At 43.0% G+C, this 13,742-nt stretch overlaps 3 protein-coding genes across 3 annotated transcripts; 1 reads left to right on the forward strand and 2 right to left on the reverse strand.

The window, feature by feature from the left end:
* Nucleotides 1-1,526: 1,526 nt before the first annotated feature.
* Nucleotides 1,527-7,793, forward strand: LOC306962278 (protein NLRC3-like). Its single transcript, XM_079555386.1, has 7 exons — nt 1,527-1,584; nt 1,668-1,863; nt 2,219-4,172; nt 4,618-4,785; nt 4,853-5,020; nt 5,112-5,158; nt 7,176-7,793. The coding sequence occupies exons 2-7, from the start codon at nt 1,686-1,688 to the stop codon at nt 7,739-7,741; spliced, it is 3,081 nt and encodes a 1,026-aa protein (XP_079411512.1). The 5' UTR covers nt 1,527-1,584; nt 1,668-1,685; the 3' UTR covers nt 7,742-7,793.
* Nucleotides 7,794-8,648: 855 nt separating this feature from the next.
* Nucleotides 8,649-11,290, reverse strand: rwdd3 (RWD domain containing 3). Its single transcript, XM_079554639.1, has 5 exons — nt 11,123-11,290; nt 10,567-10,790; nt 9,972-10,193; nt 9,600-9,718; nt 8,649-8,951 (listed from the first exon to the last, which is right to left on the reverse strand). Exons 1-5 carry the CDS (start codon nt 11,205-11,207, stop codon nt 8,837-8,839), a joined length of 765 nt encoding a protein of 254 aa, XP_079410765.1. The 5' UTR covers nt 11,208-11,290; the 3' UTR covers nt 8,649-8,836.
* An 836-nt stretch (nt 11,291-12,126) lies between these two features.
* LOC306961895 (uncharacterized protein) lies at nt 12,127-13,729 on the reverse strand. The gene is made up of 2 exons (XM_079554849.1): nt 13,693-13,729; nt 12,127-13,553 (listed from the first exon to the last, which is right to left on the reverse strand). The coding sequence occupies exon 2, from the start codon at nt 13,546-13,548 to the stop codon at nt 12,217-12,219; it is 1,332 nt and encodes a 443-aa protein (XP_079410975.1). The 5' UTR covers nt 13,549-13,553; nt 13,693-13,729; the 3' UTR covers nt 12,127-12,216.
* Nucleotides 13,730-13,742: the final 13 nt, after the last annotated feature.

Consider the following 13,742-nt stretch of genomic DNA (forward strand, 5'->3'; position numbering starts at 1 on the left):
TTCAACATTATTAAATTGACATTTGAGACCTACAAATGTCTTCTTCTGAAACACTGAAGAGGCACCAAGAGCCCCCCACACCTGCGGCACAGTGGAGGCGTCACAAGAGGCGCTACAGGAAACAAGGAAGGTACAAACGAGGAGGTATGAGAGTCAGCTGAGTCCAGGTGAACCGGTCTTACAGGTAGAGAGAGAGTCAACACCTAACACCGTAAGTTTGTCAAAATGTCTAGAATGTAGGTTTATCTGTATGTTTATAATGCTTCTTTTCTGTTTGTATGGTTTGGTTCTGGTTTGGTTAGAGTTAGATCTGATTTCATCCTGGATTAGTTATAACTACCATAGTTAAATCCTTTTTTCCTTCATCAGTCCTAGTTTAGACCCCTTTCAATAAAGCTCTATTCCTGAAGGGTTCAGATTGTTTTTTTGTTGTTGTTTTTTTTTAAGGTTTCGAGGTTCTTACTTACCACAAGAAGGCACTAAATTCAATGGTGATACTGTATATGTTGGCCTAACATGTTTTCTGATTTTTACCCTCAGAAATTCACACAACAAATTTTGATTTAAAACACTGTACACTTGATACAAATGTCTCAATTTTAACCTATACTAACCTGGATAAATGCAAACGTTCATAGGCTATTTGTACTTGTTTGTATTGGGAATGTGTTGTTATTGTGTACAATATGTACATTCTAAATTTCGGGTGTGTTTTTGGTGAAGAAACATCTAGCCAATGTAGTATATATTATACCTGCAGAAATCCCCAAAACATACTTACATGATATGACCTGAATCTGGGAGAAGGATGGACCAACGAGAGCCAGACCGCAGCTATGAATTCGTGAAAAATGACTCATCCATGGATCAGCCACTGGCTTTCAAAGTTGGTTGTCCTATTCCCCTGAGGTCAGAGGTTAGACAGCATTACGCTCGCTCTGAGTTAGGCTTGGCTCTGAATTACTTTCCATCAGCAGGGAGAGTCCAGGCCCCAGCTGTGAGTCTATGAAGAGCGATCGGTCCATGAATCCTCCGCTGATTTTTAAAGCTGGCGACCCTGTTCCCTTAAGGTTAGTGTTCAGTGTCACTTCCATACAGGGTTAGTTTCAGAGCTGAACCTGTTCTGTTTCCATCAGGAAGAAGAATCCAGGCCCCAGCTGTGAGTCTATGAAGAGCGATCGGTCCATGAATCCTCCTCTGATTTTTAAAGCTGGCGACCCTGTTCTCTTAAGGTTAGAGTTCAGTGTCACTTCCATACAGGGTTAGTTTCAGATCTGAACCTGTTCTGTTTCCATCAGGTCCATGAATCCTCCGCTGATTTTTAAAGATGGAGGTTCCTCTGAACTAAGGTGAGGCTCAGTCACATGACTCTGTCAATGTCTTACCCTTGCTGAAGGTATCAGAAAGAGTACGATCAAATTCCAATATTTGTTTTTTTGTACTTTAATCCAGCAGTGACAAATGAGTCCAAAGACAGGAATTGGTGTCTTCTCACATTATTTGGTATGTGTTTATCTATTGTTTAATAGGGAGTCAGCCTCAGAAGCACCCCAGACCCAAATCCAGCTGGACGCCATTTTCACAGTGAGTACCCAATGATCGCAGCATGTGTGAGATTTCCTGTAAAATTCCTCAGTCTGTGAAACAACAACTAATGTGTGTTCAAGGAACTGGAGGAGCACATCATGATGTTTGTCAAAGAGCAGCTGAAGAGGCTCCACAGACTCCTGGCCTCAGAGCACAAAGAGAGTACCTCAGAGAGTGAGGAGGAGCAGAGCAGCAGCAGTGAAGCTGTGCTGAACATCACTCTGGACTTCCTGAGGAGAATGAAGCTGAAGAATCTGGCTGAGCATCTGAGCATCAGTAAGAAATGTTTGTGTTTAGCTGTCAGTCAGACAGGAGTTAGAGTGGGAGATAGAGCTTGTAGGAGAGGAGAAATGTTCCTTAACAGGCTGCATGAGCTACCTTTACAGTCAGGTTCTTTGCTTCTGCTGTCACTCTATTGTAAGCTCGATGTCATTCTGGCCCGTAGAGAGAAAAGAGATTTGGGCATAGAGGTAAAGCACGAATCCAAATCTAAATATGCAGCACACGCGTGAGAATTCTAGTTATTATAGTTATGCTAGAAATATAATTCTGACCTGTCAGTTATAATTATTGACACTAAGAGAGACCTCTAATGTGAGATATGTTTGTTCTTTCCGCTTTTCCAATTCAGTAAGTTCTGTTGGCGTGTGCAGGTCTAAGATGAGGACCTATCTACAGCAGAGGCTCAGTCATGGGTTTGAGGGTGTGACTCAAGCAGGAAACCCCATACCCTTGCACCAAATCTTCACAGAGCTCTTTATAACAGAGGGAGGGTCCTCAGAGGTCAATCAAGAACATGAGGTCAGACACATCGAGACAGCGTCCAGAAGACCAGCCGAGTTCACCATCAAATGTGAAGACATGTTTAAAAGCCCCTCACACAGACAGCCACCAATCAGAGCGAAGGTGACAGAGGAGGAACCAATCAGAACAGTGCTGACAGAAGGACAGGGAGCAAATAAAAAATCTATATTGAAGAAAGTATATGAATCAGTTATAGCAACATACAAAAAGGCTCCTTTACCAATCACAGCAGACCTGGCGGAGGCACCAATGAAAGCGGAGCTGATAGAGGAGGAACCGATTAGAACAGTGCTGACGAAGGGTGTGGCTGGTGTGGGTAAAACAGTCCTGACTCAGAAGGTCAGTCTGGACTGGGCTGAAGGCAGAGCCCACCAGGACGTCCAGCTGCTGCTCCCCTTCACTTTCCGAGAGCTCAATGTGCTCAGAGACACAGAGTACAGCCTGATGGAGCTGCTGCACCACTTCTTCAGTTTAACCAAAGGTCTCTGCAGCTTGCAGCAGGTCCAGGTACTCTTCATTTTTGACGGTCTGGATGAGTGCAGACTTCCTCTGGACTTCAGCCGGACCCGGGTCCTAACTGAGCCCACAGAGAGCGCCTCACTGGAGGTGCTGCTGGTCAACCTGATCAGGGGGAACCTGCTTCCCTCTGCTCACCTCTGGATAACCACACGTCCAGCAGCGGCCAATCAGATCCCTGCTGAGTTCGTCTCCATGTTGACAGAGGTGCGAGGGTTTGCAGACCCACAGAAGGAGCAGTACTTCATAAAGAGGTTTAGAGACGAGCAGCAGGCCACAGCTGTCATCTCCCACATCAAGAGTATTCACAGCCTGTACATCATGTGCCACATCCCAGTCTTCTGCTGGATCCTCTCCACAGTCCTGCTCCATCTGATGGAGACAAGGGAGAGAGCAGAGCTGCCCCACACCCTCACCCACATGTACATCTACTTCCTGGTGGTCCAGGCCAAAGTCAAGAACATCAAGTATCATGAGGGATCTGGAGCAGACCATCACTGGACTGCAGAGACCAAGAAGATGGTCCAGTCTCTGGGAAAACTGGCCTTTGAGCAGCTGCTGAAAGGAAACCTTATCTTTTACGAGAGTGACCTGAGCGAGTGTGGGCTGGACGCTGCCTCCGCCTCAGTGTACTCCGGAGTCTTCACACAGGTCTTTAGAGAGGAGCCAGGCCTGTACCAGGACAAGGTCTACTGCTTCATCCATTTGAGTGTGCAGGAGTTTTTGGCTGCTCTTCATGTCCATCAGACCTTCATCAACTCTGGGGAGAACCTGCTGTTGCCACAACACTCATCTACAAGTCCTGACCTTGACGCCTTTTACCGCTCTGCTGTAGACCAGGCCTTACAGAGTCCAAACGGACACCTGGACCTGTTTCTGCGCTTCCTTCTTGGACTGTCTCTGCCGACCAATCAGAGGCTGCTGAAGGGTTTGTTGAATGAGACGGGGGATAGCGCATGGAGCAATCAGGAGACTGTAAAGTACATAAAGAAAAAGCTGAATGAGGGTCTCTTTCCAGAGAGGAGCTTGAACCTGCTCCACTGCCTGAATGAACTGAACGACCACAGTCTGGTGGAAGAAATACAGGAGAACATCAGAAAAGGACGTCTTTCCTGGTTAAATTTGCCTGCTGAGTGGTCTGCCCTGTCCTTCATCTTATTATCCTCAGACTCAGACCTGGAAGAGTTTGATCTCAGGAAATACTGTTCCTCGGAGAGAGCACTCCTTGGTCTGCTGCCACTCGTCAAAGCATCCACCAAAGCCATGTGGGTATACATTTGATTTAAAAAGTTCAATCATGGTATTGTGGTTATTCTGTAATATTCTCTTAAAGTAATATAAAGCTGATTTTACACAGTCCCAATTCACAACAGGAGCTCCTTGCAGGGCTGCACCAATATCATAAATACAAATAGAAAACAGCAATATCACAGACATCAAACAGTGAAACAGATCTAGTGTCCACATGAACAGTCAGTAGTGGTCAAAAGCTCTAATTCCTATTGTGCTGTGAGAGACTCTAGAAGTCCAGCAGCCCTGCATTTTGAGGCTAATGTGCAGATCATCTTAGGATAGATTGGAGCCATATCAAAGTAGGCTCTTTAAGTGAGGGGAAGGATTTCAAAAGGAAGACAGAGGAGAGCCTTTAGCACACGGGTGATGTGCTCTCTTCTATTAGTTCCTGACAAACTGCACCCCCCACCCCCACAGTCTGTCCTGGTGCAACTTGACAGAGAGCAGCTGTGGAGCTCTGGTCTCAGTCCTCAGCTCCGCCAGTCTGACACACCTGGATCTCAGTGAAAACCCCCTCCGGGACTCGGGAGTGGAGCTGCTGTGTGATGGACTGAAAAACACCTCCTGCAGACTACAGTCCCTCAAGTAAGATGGCTCTATAATGTATTCTATTGTTATGTCCACAATAGGGGGTAATGTTGTGTGTCTTTAGCCTGTCTGGATGTCTGATCTCAGAAAGGGGTGGGACTTCTCTGGCCTCAGCTCTGAGCTTCACCCCCTCCCATCTGAGAGAATTAGACCTGAGCTATAACCATCCAGGAGCCTCCACCAAGCTCCTGACCGCTCTGCGGGCCCCCCACGGCCCCCTGCACTCACTCAGGTGAGTTTCTCAGCAGTGCGTCTAACAGTTTGGACCATGGTTGGTCCAGAGTTTGGTCTGGTCTACAGTTAACCGAACTTGTGTGTTTCAGGCTGGATCCTGCAGGAGAACAGTACATGGTCCCAGGTGTGAGGAAGCGTGAGTCGGTTTTGCATTAATTTCATGAGAATGGTGTCTGCTGCAGATCTTTCCTGTCAGAGCTTTTTAAGTGTAAAAGCACAAATGTAATTTCTCTCACACCTCAGAGAAAGAAGGTCTGTGTCTCTTTCATCAATCAAAAAAAAAAGAAAAAAAAGAAAAAACAACACATACTCTATATCAGGGGTGCCCAAACTATTTGTCTCTGAGGGCCAAAATGAAAAAGTGCCTGTGAGTCGCGGGCCAAACACGGCGATGTCAAACACGAAAAACACATATAGCTGCAAATTATAAAGTTACTTTAGTTTATTTACTTTTTATTTTTTCGATAGCCCCGATTTGCATTTGATTCTATCCATGCAAATAATATGCTATATTAAAACAAATGGTAACTATGGCAAAAGCCTAATTTTAGTATAACAAAATCAACAATTGTAGCAATTTAGTGCAACACCAGTGACTTTACCTCATTCGTTAACTCAAAGAAAATGCCACTTTAGATTATTAAGTGTAAGTGTATAAGTGTCAGTTCAGCTATATTCTTTTATTAGTAATTTTTTTAACATATACTGTTGTTAATGTTAACAACCTTCTCAATAAAAGTTGGAAAACTGTGAAAGTTGCTGCTACAACACTCTGCTATTGATAAATACCAAGACACCACAACAGTGTTTCCTTAACTTTGCGAAAGGAGTGAAACAGCGCCCCCAATTTGACGCTGGTGGTCAAAAAGTGTACTGCATCCAAATTTACCATTGAGAATGGATGGAAGAGAGTTAGTATACACTGTAGCGCAGAAGTAGGTCACCCTCTGGCGGGCCAACAGAATTGTTTCGGCGGGCCAAATTTGGCCCGCGGGCCCCACTTTGGGCACCCCTGCTCTATATGCTAAAACGTTTACTCGGTTACTAACTTACAACTGACCATAAACGTAGGCTAAGCTCTGAATAATTGTCACCCACTGCAAAGCCACCAATGGGTCTGACAACCCTGTTGACAGATTCAACTCAGATGGCCCGATCTTGTGTTTCTAAACACAGACTATTCACCTTATTCCGGAAGTTCGCGTGGGCGCCACCATGAATTGTGTCCGCCCCTTTTCTCCTATCAGTTAACATGGGACTGGAGAAGTCCACATAAAATCAATTACTACATGAAAACAAAGCCGTTAACAGGCCGAGTAGAGAAACGGTGCAGTGTTGACATGTTGGTGCAAATGAACATTGGATATTTTACACAAATCAATCTACTAAACATCAGATTTGAGCGGCAAACATTTTCCCTCTCGCTCGACCGGAAATGTCCGGACAACGGAAGTGCAGAGACAAGGCAAAAAGAGGCAAAAGTGGGCAGGGCGGAATAAGGTGAATAGTGTAACTTTTTGCGCTTAGCAGGAGTGCACTTTCAGATCTTGCAGACTCCCGTGGCCAATGGCGCTGTTATGTAGAACAACCTTTTTCCTCCAAACAGACTCTGAGGGCAAGAGAGAGGGGTGGTGAGGGTGAACACATGCTTTTGTTTGGGTCACGTTTATGAAATTGAGTGCAGACTGACACCTACTTTGGCAACAGTTTTCTAGAAACAAACCACACACACCTTCAAGTGCCCCGACATCAGCTGTTCAGCTCCTAAACATGACGCAAAAGCTGCGCCATGTGCAAGATAGCACGTGTCCAACATCGTGTTTGGAGTAGGGCTGTCTTTGCGCCAGAGGGAATCCTTCAGTGTCAACTGTAGAGAACACTTTATCCTGCACAGGACAGTAAAGTAAGCTAAAACTATGCACCTGAGATAAAGACGATCCCAGGTAAACAAGAACTGATTGTTTGCCATAATTTAAAGAATTTATTATTACATTAACAATCACAAGTGTTTCATTAATGTATCTTTTTAAGGATTAAGTACAATATTTCTGCTGTCCAGGCAGTTATGGAGTCATACGACCAACTACTCAGAAGAAGAATGTTGTTGATGAGCATGAGGTTTCAGTAGGATGTGTTGTGTTTGTGTTCCACAGATTCCTATGAGTTCTCTATGGATCAAAACACAGCTCAGAAACATCTTCTTCTGTCTGAGAACAAACGCACTGTGACCTGTGAGTGGGTGGAGCATCAGTATCCAGATCATGAGGATAGATTCATGGAGTTTTCTCAGGTCTTGAGCTCCTCTGGTCTGACCGGATGCTGTTACTGGGAGGTGCAGTGGAGCGGGGATGTTAATATAGCAGTGAGTTACCGAAGAATCAGACGGACAGGAGAGAGGGATGAGTGTGAGTTTGGAGACGATGATAGGTCATGGAGGCTGAGAATCTACGGTGGACATTATACTGTCTGTCACAACAAGAGAGAAACACCAATCTCGTCTTCTTCTCACTTACGCTCAGGCAGAGTGGGTGTGTTCCTGGATTTTGAGGCTGGGACTCTATCCTTCTATAAGATACGCTATAATGGGAAATTGTCCCACCTGCACACCTTCAGCCACAGCTTCACTGAGCCTCTGTTTCCTGGGTTTGGGCTGTGGGCTCACGGGGATTCTGTATCTGTGGTGGACTTGAGGAGGGCCCTTCCTGGTGGGAAACTGTGACACAGACAGTTTTTTTTATGTTTATTCCAGTCACCACGGAAAACATGATTCTAACAATCACTCACATTGGTGCATAGTTTTTACATTTTTTTTTCTCTACAATAAAAAAATCATAGGACACCCCAAAAAACAAAAATGTCACTGATAGTATATTTATTAAAATAGAGTAATCATCTTGTCAACATCTATTTAGATATGGGCAGTAGGATGCATGTGTCTCAATGGGGCGACCTGCAATTAACCCATTATGTAAGATTAGGGTACAATTTTAGGTATTTTTGTCATTGTGATTTGTAACACTAAAAGTAAATCTAATGGGGTTGTATTCCACATGTGATAATGAATAAAAGAAATCCTATTTTTGAATGAAATTGTTTGCAAACAATTGATGAAGTGAAAATGCGTTCAATTATGTTATGTGACTGGAGTCTGATGTAGGAATGTAAGATGTGGATTCCCCCTAAAACTGATGTACGTACTGTACTTTTTTGGATAGAAAGCCTGAGCTGATCCTCTGTTGGCACAGAAGGGAGTGAAGCAGTGTAAAAAACAGTCATTAGGTGGCACTTAATTGGAAGACGTTAGTCGTAGTAAAGGCAATTTGAGAGATGAACCTGAGAAGCAACACATTATGGCATCAGCAGGTGGAGTGTTTTGATCTTTTTCATGTGGGTATTTATTTATTATGTATTTGTACAGTCTTTGGGGAAACGGGTTGATTCTGCAGGAACTATGAATGAATAAAAACTCAACATTATGCCCAGTTAAGAGCCCAAAAGTCAGTTTAATATAAAGTCCTTGAGTCAATTCAAGAAGTGCTATAGTTCAGAAAGAACAAATATTGTTTTCAGCAGTCATTCATAAACTTATTAAAAATACAAAAATAATCACTGTATGATATCATTATTGTATTTACCAGCAAATTCACATTCAACTTTCTCTGAAATGTCTTGCCCTATTGATTGTGGGTTGTGCTAAATAAATAGGCAACCATTGTACAGTTCCAGTCAAATGTATTGTGTGACTGTGGACAAAACCATGAGCTTACACAGTCCATCAGCCGATTATCTCGCTCAGTGGTTTTAGTTCTGTGTTTCAGTCTCGTAATGACGGCAGTATCTTCTTGTAGACCTCGGTCAAATGAACTTCCTCAAACGCTGCGCAAAGCTCCGACAGAGATAGGCACTCCTTCACCACAAAACCCTGCAGACTGACACAGAAAATAGATGATAATAATAAATGATCAATAAAAACGATTAACTACCGGTGGATATACTGTATCAACACAGAAATATTCTTAATTTAATAAATTAAATACGCATCGACGTTGCTTATAATTTTACCTACTGTACACAGTTTTATACTAGTGGCAGCAAATAAAATGTAATACTTTTACACTATATTTAATGGCACAAAAGTGAAAAATCTGTGCTTTTTTAATTTGTTAAGATTTGCAAACATTCTATAAAATAAAGGAAAGAAAAAGAAAAAGAAAAAAAAATACACTGAAGACATAGCATACAACTAGATATAATATGAATGTGTTTTAGACCATCATTGTTGTATATGACATTATTCTGGCACAGCTAATGCTTTTTAAAGCCCCGCTAAAACCCTGTGTATAGTTTGTAGAAAAAAATCATACTTAATTCAATGCTTTGAGCAGGAACGTCTAAGAATGTATGTGTATATCATTTTTGGGGAGAAATCATAATGTAAATACATTAAACAAGGGCATTTAAAATGATGGCAATATTATAAAGCAACTTCATATTCAATACTTTTCAGTTGTTGAAATCATATAGCAATCATAGAATTGCATAGAGATAGGGTTTGAGTTCCTCTGTACAGCCAGTACCTGTTTTCAGTGGACAAAGCTGATGGTGTTTCAATGAGGACCTTCATCAGCCTCTCTTTACATTTTCTCCCCGAAGAATCCACATCCACCTTGACTGTCTTCAGGAGGCAACAGAACTCCTGAAAACACATCATAAATGTAATTAATTTAGTGTAAGGAGTATTGAATTGTGTCAAGAGCTGTGGTATAGTTTTTACTCCATCTGACTTGGGAAATGCAGTTTATCCCATGAAGAAGACGACAATTTAGTGGAAGCAAAAAAAAGACCAATTTTGGAGATCTATTGTGGAGAAACTTGACCAAATTACCTTCACATCCTTATACAGTGGAAGGAAACCAGCTCAAATATTGGGAGTTTGATTCAACAATTACCTTGATGCCAGCTCTGCTTCCCTGCAGCAAAACCAGGATGTTTCTTCCCAATATTAATCTCCCACTGAGCTGTAGCTGCTTGCTCCATCGCTCGAGCAGAGAGACGTAACGGTTTCTGGATCTGATGTGGTCCAGGGACAAAACTGAGATCCACTGCTCTTGGTCCTGGTCTGGTGTGATCGCTGACTCTGCTCCAGGACTGGACTCCGACACCGCTAAGCTCTGGAAAAGGGCGAGAAACCCATCTTTGCGTTTAGATTCAGATTCAGTTTATTTGCCATTTGCAGTATAAAAACCACATTGGAAAAAAAAAGTTGCAAGTAGCTGAAGGTGCACTGTGAAACTCATTACATCACTCATAACATAAAAGATTGTCTTAAAAACAAACAAGGCACATAGTTAAAAAAAAAAACATTACAATTGCGTTTAAAGATAAATTTGTCTTAGTTCTAACAAGTAACATGGGCATGGCACAACATTTTCAATAAGATATTTCAAGATTTGATGTATCATGGTCAATTCAAACATTGTTCTGTTTATTATTAATGCATTTGTGCTGCAGTATAAAGATGACGCATCAAATTTAAAGCTCTACCTGTAAGCTCTCGATCAGTTGGTGGATCATTGCTTCTGGAGGTAAAGTCCCAGCGTGTAGCAGAAGTTTTTGTCTGATGTCCTGACACTGGGTTCTGGACAGAGTGGAGGAGGAGACGGAGATGTCCGGAAGGCAGAGGGGGTATGTGGGGGGCAGGTGGAAGAGCACAGTCACCTTTTCTCCATTGACTACTGAGGAGGTAATTTGCACTGTCACACCATCAGCTGTAAAGAATAAGTAACACATTTATTCAACTTTGCCTACGGCCAAAATGTATTAAGTTGTTAGAGTTCTTTATTGTTTATTTAGTATAAAACATGTACCCCTATCACAGCCAAAAAACATTTTAAGTATATAAGGCTACATTGTAATATATTATTATCATTGAATGGTGCTCAGTGAGAACTTCATTTAAATCCCTACTTTTATGCATTGATGAATAACTGTATTGATTATTTATTTTTGCATTAATGCCTATGTTTGAATCAAAGTCTGGATAGTTTATGAGGGTGTTAATTACTCTATGGTTTAATGATGTAAATAATAGTGTCCGCACCACTCTCCTGCAGCAGCTCAAACTCTCCCTCCCCGCAGTAAATTGAAGACAAAACTGAAACTTCCTCTAACGCATCTTCAGACATGTTTTACTGAACAAGGTCATGTCGCTACTGAGGTGTGAAGATGATTAAAAAACTACAGTGTAGACACTCCAAAACACGTCTCTTTACATCCATGCTTCCGCTCAGTGCACGGAATGTTTTTGGCTAACTTCCGGTTGGCTAATGCAGGGGTAAAATTCTACTTCCGGTCGAAAAATAATAAATAAAATACATGATAAAACTTAAATAAACGTTAAGCCGAGTGTGTTTCTAAGAAATAATTTCAGATGCTGTCGCTATTTTAACATTTGTTAGCGTTAAATGTTAGCCTCAAGGTCATTTATCAAGACAGCTGCTAAACAGTGTGTGCAAGCCATTGACAGTGGCTTCTTCAGTCAGTGGTGCAAGCTGAAAAATAAAATTATGATTTTATGGACATGTTTCAATTAATGTAGCATTTGAAATTTCCTGTACAGTTTAGGGACCCAAATCTGATATGTAAATGAGGGAATGTTGTGTGAGAAATAATGTAACATGCTTTGTAACACTGTATAATAATTATCTATTTCTATTATTTCAGAATTTGTAGAGACATTTTTAGAATCATTCATCATCATGTGGACATTTCATTATTGATTGATTAATTTATTATTTTTGCTTACAGGACCAGCAATGTCAATTTATTTTTTTACTGACTTTTTCCTAATAAACACAGACAATAGTTCAGTGTGTTTGTGTGAACTTCATTTTAGCAAAAAACTAAACAAAAAAAAGCCCTTTCTTCAAAACGCTACAACAAACATCTATGTCAAGTCTCTGGGATTTGACTCTTCTAGGGTTCCCCATACGGAGGACCCTGGAAGAGTAAAATTTCAGAGTTTGTTGATCATGTGGAAGAAAGGGCTTTTGTCGCTGAAGTAAAGCTCACACAAACACACTAACCTTAAGCAGAAGTAGGATCCTGTGTGAATTGTCCATAAAAACAACCAACCTTCCAGGGTCATAATATGTTTACTGAGGTTTCTGGGTAATTATTTTTTCCCGTCCCTGTTTAGACCCAGCTTAGTCCTGGTTTAGGTCCACACTTGGCCCCAGTTCTCTGTGTAAGGTCATTCACGCAGTCGCAGCCCAGCAGTCGATCCCGTTCTGGTCTCTGGAAAACTCTGACTCGGTTCTTGGTGAGTGCCTGCAGTTTGGAGACGAGTGCCACGGGAAGAGGCACTGGGTCCTGCGTCTCCAGCAGCCGTAACTCCGTCAGTGCAGCCAGACTGAGGAAGGCCTCTTCTGGGACCCGCTCGTGTCGGAGGCGGAGGCTGCGGAGACCGGGGAAGAGACGCGGGAGCAGCGCCGTGACTGGGCCCAGAAAGACGTATGGCTCCAAGTGCAAGTGTCGCAGGTTTGGCAGCTGTGCTGACAGTGCAGTCAACTCGGCAGAGGTTATAGATTTGGGGCGCAGGGTAAGGTGTGTCACTGAGGAGGGGATGGACCCGACAAAGTCCCTGGCAGGTGGACCCCCTAACACCAACAGAGAGGACAGGGCAGGCAGGTTCCTTAACCAGGAACAAATTGACACATTTTTTGAGACATTATAACTATTGCTAAAAAACAGGGCTAGGCTGTGCAGAGATGGCATCATCTTCATAATGTCACTTGGTAAAATATCAACAAACTCAATGATTTCCAGGCTGGACAGGGAGCGGTGCTGCAGCAAAGGCGGCTCAGGAGGATCGTAATCCACAGGGTCAGTGTGGCGGTACGAATGGCCCAACACAGAGAGGTGTGTGAGCTGAGGTAAGGCTGACAGGATGGTCGGCAGAGCAACTTCAAGCTCCACACCAAAAGAACAGTGACAAACCAAAGATGTCAGGTTGGTGAGGTGTGGCGCTGTGACAAAATTTAAAACATTAATATAACATTTCCCAAACAACCTCCCCTTGTTGTCAAACTCACACACACTCAGATGCGTGAGCTGTGCAGGGAGGAGATCGAACAGCTTGTCCAATAACATGTTTTTAGGTCGTCTCAGATACAGACGCTCCAAGTTAGTGAAACACTGTAAACTCTCAAGAGCAGCTTCACTGTCATTGTCTAAGATCAGAGAGGTCAGCCGTGGGAGTTCGGTGGCGATGTGCGTCCAGCCACGTGGAGAGGACAGCACCGCGGAGGATACTCTCCAGCGGCGGAGTGTTCGCCAGAACTGCTTGTTGTATGCACCCTTCACACTTTTCAGGGTCACGGTCCAGTCCCTCCACAGACCGCTGCCGTCCACCAGGTCTCTGAAGTTTTTACAAACCGCCCGTACTCGCAGTCTGTCCGTGGGAGACAGGTATCCCAACACCTGGGTCCACACTTCACTGGGTAGCTGCCAACACTGACAGAACATGGTTCCTGTAGGAGACACGTTTGTTTACTGTAGTTCATTATCATTCACAGAAATATGCAGTAAATCATGTTTGGGAGATTAACTCAACAATAGTTTAATTCCATTTTGGGCAAAAACAACATTCACAATTAGAGCATCGTCTACCTTTGCACTGGAACTGTGGTCTACAAAAAATAGCGCAGGCTTCATGCACT

Source organism: Gobius niger, assembly GCF_951799975.1.
Source record: "Gobius niger genome assembly, chromosome: 4".
Taxonomy (NCBI): domain Eukaryota; kingdom Metazoa; phylum Chordata; class Actinopteri; order Gobiiformes; family Gobiidae; genus Gobius; species Gobius niger.

Coding starts and splice junctions, on each gene's coding strand:
- LOC306962278 (XM_079555386.1), top strand. CDS start 1,686: ATGATGTTTGTCAAAGAGCAGCTGAAGAGGCTCCACAGACTCCTGGCC. Junction 4,173..4,617: donor AAAGCATCCACCAAAGCCAT/GTGGGTATACAT, acceptor CCACCCCCACAG/TCTGTCCTGGTGCAACTTGA. Junction 5,159..7,175: donor GGTCCCAGGTGTGAGGAAGC/GTGAGTCGGTTT, acceptor TGTGTTCCACAG/ATTCCTATGAGTTCTCTATG.
- rwdd3 (XM_079554639.1), bottom strand. CDS start 11,207: ATGTCTGAAGATGCGTTAGAGGAAGTTTCAGTTTTGTCTTCAATTTAC. Junction 10,791..11,122: donor TGAGCTGCTGCAGGAGAGTG/GTGCGGACACTA, acceptor TATTCTTTACAG/CTGATGGTGTGACAGTGCAA. Junction 9,719..9,971: donor GAAGCAGAGCTGGCATCAAG/GTAATTGTTGAA, acceptor ATGTGTTTTCAG/GAGTTCTGTTGCCTCCTGAA.
- LOC306961895 (XM_079554849.1), bottom strand. CDS start 13,548: ATGTTCTGTCAGTGTTGGCAGCTACCCAGTGAAGTGTGGACCCAGGTG.